The sequence below is a fragment of the Myotis daubentonii genome, chromosome 9, assembly GCF_963259705.1.
Source record: "Myotis daubentonii chromosome 9, mMyoDau2.1, whole genome shotgun sequence".
Taxonomy (NCBI): Eukaryota; Metazoa; Chordata; class Mammalia; order Chiroptera; family Vespertilionidae; genus Myotis; species Myotis daubentonii.
Genome location: NC_081848.1, coordinates 67,221,024 through 67,227,345, shown reverse-complemented (window position 1 = coordinate 67,227,345; position 6,322 = coordinate 67,221,024). Strand labels below are relative to the sequence as shown.

Here is a 6,322-nt window from a genome sequence, read left to right as displayed (position 1 = left end):
CCCCTCTACAGAGGACAGGTCTCCATCTGGAGGCAGCCCTTGGGGCCCAGCATTGGCAAGGCTCATGGCAATGCCAAGCCCATTATCCTGTTGCCAGAGGCCTGCTCGTGTTCAAGGGGCTTGTCCCTGCTGCTGCTTCACCACCTGCTCACCGGGGGCGCTCTGACCCCGTCCGATCCTGTGCCATCGTCTCCAGCACCTTTAGAAAGAAAGCAAGCCTGATCCTTTGTTCCTTTTTGTTGTTTTTGTTCCTGAAACTCCGCATCCCCTCAGATGCCTGTAGATAGATACACACACATGTACACACAAAAACATAGACCTGTACACAGATGTACTCAGACACACACTGGCCTGTAAACACTCCCGAACATACTGGCCAAAGACACACAGGTACACACGGATGCATGAACACAGAGATTCAAGTATGTACGGATGCAAAGCTACACAGACATACACATTCACAGATGTACACAGACATATAGGCCTATCCATACATACCCAGAGATGTATAAAATATACACATCTCAAACAACACATACATGCCCATTGACACACAGATTGTGCACATTTACCAATAAAGATTTCCATATGCACAGGTATACATACATACACAGGTATAAAAAATGACTCGTGTGCACACCAAGATACATATACACACATGCACATGTATGTCTACAGAAATACTTGTACATTCTCCCTGAGCCTCATGTAGAACTACAACCCAGGGCTCCCTGCCCTCTCAAAACTGAGTCTCAGGTCCAGCTTCCCTCTTCATCCACTCCAGGGACTTCCTGGACAACTAGCACCTCACCTGAACAAAGGATAGCAACAGTCTTCCCTCTCAATGTCTCCAGGGTCTGAGAAAGTGGGGGCAAGAAGCAGAGAACTGGGATGGAACCCACACTGCCATCAGATGCCCTGATGTTGGCCCCAAGGCTCTCCCGGTGGGAGGTACTCCCTCCCGCGAATGTGGCACCTCCAGGGAAATAGGGTGGGGATGGGGGAGAGGGAGAAGGATTGGGGTAGGAGCCACCCTCCTGGGAATGGGGAACCCATATCAGAAGAAGTTGGGGCCTTTGGACTCACCCACACGTGCGCGGCTGGGAGAATGGACAGTAAGGGCCAGGATCAGGCCAAAGAGACACAGGGCTAGACAAGGCTACTCTCCCCTCCCTCCCATGTGGTTACAGCAGGTGGAATCTAACAACTGTTAAACAGCAAGCCCCAAATGGAGTCACTGTGCTAAGCCCACCCAAACCAAGACTTAATACCTAACCTACTGCAGTCTCAGCCTCTCCAAGGAATGTCACCCTTAACCAGTCAATCTGAAATTACCTGGTCAGCATGAGTGAGGTAATTTTTTTTTTTTAAATCCTCACCTGAGGATATTTTTCCATAATTGTTGGTTTTTGTTTTGTTTTTTTTGTTTGTTTTGTTTTTTAGAGAAAGGGAGAGAGTGTGTGTGGAGGGAGGGGGAGAGACAGAGAGAGAGAAACATCAATGTGAGAGCGGTGATGTGTTTGTTGCCTCCCACACACACTCTCCAACAGGAGTGTGGGGTGGGGGGCGGGGATGGAGCCTGCAACTGAAGTACATGCCCTTGGCTTAGGGCTGACGCTCTATCCACTGACCAAACCAGCTTGGGCTGGTAATCCTCTTGATAGACCCCTTCCAAAGAAAGGTGACCTCCCCTGAAGCAATGCATTCTTTGCTAGAACCTTCCTTCTGCTTCCTTCTGCCTATAAACACCTTCTATTATTACATATTTTCAGAGCTTCTTTCTATTTGTTGGATGGGATGCTGCCTGATCCATGAATCAATGAATAAAGCCAATTTCATGTTTAAATGTACTCAGTCCTCCACTTCTTGAATCAGTGATATCACCCTCATTTGGAAAGCCGCCCCACTCCCACCCCACCCGCACCCTATACTGAATCAAAACAATGCAGGAGGGCCGGTTCCCCACCAGCCCCCTCCCAATGAGAACTTTCCCCAAGAGGGGAGGGGTGCAATCCTCCAGCCTGGGCTGAGAAAGGTATTGGGAGAGCCACCCAGCCCTTGATCTGCCCCTAGATGGCGCTGCAGCCAAACCCCTCAGCGCCCCCCTCCCATTCCACCAATACCCGTGGGCCCCTGGCCATCTTTTACTTTCCTCAAAGCCCCACCCTGCAGGAGTGAGGGCTTCCAGGATTTCCAGCCCCGGGGAGTCCTCCAATGAGCAGTGAAGAAACAAGAGTCAGGAAATGCAGTGGGAAACATGGCTTTATGACCAGGAGAGGCAGGGAGACCAGCCCAGCGCCCAGGGTGGGCCAGGGGCCGCCAGCAGGGGTGTAGGGAGGGGGCTCCAGGCAGGATCTCTTCCGAGCCACTGGCTTAGTAGGAGCAGATGAAGGGCAGACGTCTTCCACAACGTTTTCGTCGCCAATGACCCCCTAGAAATAGAAAACACGGTGGTGTCAGCTGCCAGTAGAGTGTGGCCCGTGCCCTCCTTGCCCTCCAATTGTCATGATATGTTTGCCATACACACACATCCCACTAGCTTGTGTTTGTTGAGTTTTCACCCCAGGAAGACAGGGTGCTGAGTGCTTTCTGGGGATTGCTGGCTAATCCTCACAATGACTCCCAGAGGGAGGTGCTGTCCTCATCCCCATTGCACAGATGAGGAACCTGAGGCTCAGCGGGGAAACCACTTGTCTGTATGCCAGTGGGCAGGTGGCAGGGCTGGGGTGGGAATTGCGGCAGTCTTTCTCCAGAGTGTACGGCCTTAGCCACAGTCCTGAGTCCCTCACGTCTGGCATTCAGCCATTCCTAATTCGCACATCTCTCCCTCATCCCTCATCCACATATTTCATTCACCTAGGCTATTCTTTTTTTAAAAAAATATATTTCTTTATTGATTTCAGAGAGGAAGGGAGAAGGAGAGAGAGATGGAAACATCAATAATGAGAGAGAATCACTGATCGGCTGCCTCCTGTAGGCCCCTACTGGGGATCAAGCCCGCAACCCAGGCATGTGCCCTTGGCTGGAATCGAACCTGGGACCCCTGAGATCGCAGGCTGACGCTCTATCCACTGAGCCAAGTCGGCTAGGGCGTCCTTGGCTATTCTCAATTGTCACATCAGTAGCAGAGGCAGGAAAAGAGGCCCCAGGTCCCCAGCCGAGCTTACTCTGTGAGGATGGAGAGCCCCCATCCAGCCCTCACACAGGGCACCCCCTCACCCTACATCACAGCCCTCCTCACAGACAGGACGTTGGTTCTCCCGTTGTAGAGAGGCTGTGAGTTTGAGGAGGTGCTCAGGCAGCTCAAAGGGACAGTGTGTTAGAGTCCACCTTGCCATCCCTTCCCTTTGCCCTGGGGCCCAGTCTCCTCACCTCTGGTGCATAGGGCCACACAGCGGCCGCGCCCATGTCCGTTAGCCCAGTATGTAAAATTCACAGCACTCCCATCAATCCAGTGTAACCTTCTGCACTAGAATGAGAGAGGGGATAGGCTGGGTCAGAGGCTGAGGTCCAGGAAGACAGGCTGATACAGAGGTTCCAAAAAATGCCCACTGAGTGTCCCTTTCTGGGAACTTCCCACCCAGCTAGGAGCCAGATATCCTGGACACCCACCCCTCAGGTTTGGAGGCATTGACAATGGATGAGTAGTGGTCCCTCCCCGCCTCACACATCCAGGCTTCTCAAACTTCCTGTGAGTACAAGTCTCCTGCAGACCTTTTTAAAATGGAGATGCTGATTCAAGAGTCTCAGATCGGGCCCAAGACTGTGCATCTCTAACAAGCTGTCGGGCGATGCTACTACTGCTAGCTCCATGGACCACACTTGAGTAGCAAATATAATAGCACTTATTCACCCACTATCCCAGAACCACTCTGAGAGAAGGACCCCATTTTAGACATGAGGAAGCCATTCAGGTTGTCAATGAGCAAGCTGGGGAAGGAATGGATCTCCTGACTCCAGTGCTGAGCTGGTAACTGTTTATCAACCAGCTCTGGGGGAAGGTGAGAAGGCAGAGTGAGGGAGGAACCCTGATTTGTAACAATTGCCAATTTCCTTGGGGTAAATACACCTGCCATGGCATGAAGTCACTGAACATGGAATGGGAAGAGATGTGCACAATCACCAGTTTCTTTAGCCACACCAGCCAGCTCCCCCACTGCCTCCCACAGGAAGGTCACTCGGCTGCTGGGATGAGGCCTGATGCCAGAGAGAACTCCCTGTACCTGGGAGCTGGCCCCTCACTTACCCGGCCCCAGAGTCTGCCTCCAATCCAGACCTGTTGCTGGTTAACATTACTGGCCAAGCACTGGAGTTGATAGTTGACACTGAGATTGTGAATAGAGACGAGGTTGCCTCTGTAGCACCTCCTGCAGACTTTCTGCAGAAAGAAGAGGTGGGGTAGATAATTCACTGGGTTGTTATTTTTTTCCCCCTCAAATTCCTGAAACTTCAGGAGAGAACTCTCCATCCCTTATCAGATCAGAAATCAGGGATCTACTTGCTCCTCCAATTCCATCTCTTGCTCCTTCATCTGGCACTGGGAACTTCTTGCAGGAAATAATAATAATCGTGAGAATAATCTTAGCCACTGTTTGCTGAGAGTTTATAATGACTCAAGGACTGATCCAAATGCTTGCCATGTATTATCTCATTTAAACATAACCACAACCTAAGAGGCTGGTACCATATATCTCCATTGTAGAAGTGAAGATCCTGAAGCTCTGAAGGGTGAAGGGACTTGCCCAGGTAACATGTCATTGACAGGTGGAGCCAGGGTTTAACACAGGTATATCTAATACCAAAGCCTTTTGTCCCAATCAGTGATTCTCAAAGTACTGTCTCCAGACCAAGAATATCATCATCACCTGGCACTTGGTCCTAAATGCAAACTCTTGGGCCCCACTTGCTAATTCTGATATCTATGCTTCAACAAGACCTCTAGGAGATTCTGCTGCTCACTAACATTTGAGAACCACTAGTGTAAATGAATAAGGAACAGGAGGTGGAACCCACTATCTTCTCCTGCCCCTGGTCCTCCATCAGTAGCCTCCCAGCCACCACTTACCCGAGCGCCTCTAAATCTTCTGCAGGTCCGCACCAACACATAGCGGCAGGTCTTGCATCCAGGACTGCCGAGTATTTTCACTGTGTCCTCTTCCCTGGGGCACTGCAAGTTCTCATCTAGGTCATCTTGGTCCGACTCCATGGGCTCTTCATCCTCAAAGGCATCTTGGCAGCTGGAAGCCTCCACCTGCTCTCCTTCAGACTGAATCGCCTCCTCAGTCAGGACTGACTCTCCTTCCTGTTCCCCAGAGCCTTCCAGATCCTGGCTCAGGTCGGCCTGTGACTCTTGGCTGTCTGTATAGGAGACATCATTCCCTGGAAGAACAGGTAACCTGCCATCATGTCAGGGATCCCCTTCTTCTAGGCCCACGAACAGCTCCGACCGCCCCCACTCAAGCCTTCCTAGTGCCTCCTTCTGGAGCCTAGGCCTAAGGATCTCCTCCCTGTGGGGTGAGCACCTGGTGCTGGCTGACAGGTGTGTATTTTGGGGCAGGAAGAAGCACTTCTGAGAAGATGGGTGGGTTTTTGCTTGAGCAGGAGCCCCGACAGAATGTTCAGGTCACATGTGAGTCCATGAAGATCTTACCTGAGGGGAACTGGGCCCACGGAAGAAGGAAAAGCTGTGGCCCTGGCCCAGAAGAAGCCAAAGAGGTGCCAGAAAGAGGAGAAGGGGTCACGCTGGATGAGAAGGGACGGGAGGACTTACCCAGATGAAGAGCAGCAACTGTCCCCAGCAGGAGGAGCAGCAGGAGCAGGGGGAGTTTCATAGTCACTGTTCTTGTGGCAGGGACACAGCTTCCCTTCCCGCCGTGGGTCTGCTCACTGTGTCTACACGGCCTGTCACACAACAGAGATGCAATGTTTGTTTAAGTAGCTGATTTAAGGGGAAACTGGAGGGCTTCCTTCTCCCCCAGTGAACAGATGCTGACCTGGAGAAGCAGAAAATGTCCCTTTTACCCATGGGCTTTATCGCTGGCCCCTGAGATGACACTTGGCCCAGAACCTGTCCCTGCAGGAACAGGTCTACTCAAGGTCAGGACCCGTTCCACTACACTGAGGACGGAGGGGAAGGACAATGGCCATCAGGGTCCTGAGGACAGGCCTCCTAGGCTCCCTGGGCAGCTGGGGGAGCACTCACCTCTGAAGTGTCGGAGACCTCCACTCTTGCTGTCTCAGAATGAGGGGTCCCAGAGGCAGTCCTTATATTGGGCTTTTGGGGAAGTGGGAAGAGGCTTGGATGATTGCCTCAGGCTGGGGT

At 51.9% G+C, this 6,322-nt stretch overlaps 2 protein-coding genes across 2 annotated transcripts in view; one reads left to right on the top strand and one right to left on the bottom strand.

Moving 5' to 3' along the window:
- The window catches only part of SMTNL1 (smoothelin like 1), a 208,942-nt gene that overhangs the window by 21,856 nt on the left and 180,764 nt on the right, over nucleotides 1-6,322 (top strand). The gene's annotated exons all lie outside the window — the stretch shown is intronic.
- On the bottom strand, nucleotides 2,245-5,903 carry LOC132241151 (proteoglycan 3-like). The gene is made up of 5 exons (XM_059709325.1): nucleotides 5,771-5,903; nucleotides 5,066-5,379; nucleotides 4,247-4,378; nucleotides 3,373-3,469; nucleotides 2,245-2,432 (listed from the first exon to the last, which is right to left on the bottom strand). The coding sequence occupies exons 1-5, from the start codon at nucleotides 5,829-5,831 to the stop codon at nucleotides 2,374-2,376; spliced, it is 663 nt and encodes a 220-aa protein (XP_059565308.1). The 5' UTR covers nucleotides 5,832-5,903; the 3' UTR covers nucleotides 2,245-2,373.

Bases quoted from the DNA above. Each gene is read 5' to 3' on its own strand.
- LOC132241151 (XM_059709325.1), bottom strand. From the start codon at position 5,831: ATGAAACTCCCCCTGCTCCTGCTGCTCCTCCTGCTGGGGACAGTTGCT. The intron at 4,379-5,065 runs GTAAGTGGTGGC...TTCTTTCTGCAG, and splicing joins GAAGATTTAGAGGCGCTCGG to AAAGTCTGCAGGAGGTGCTA. The intron at 3,470-4,246 runs GTAAGTGAGGGG...CTCTCATTCTAG, and splicing joins GAGGCAGACTCTGGGGCCGG to TGCAGAAGGTTACACTGGAT.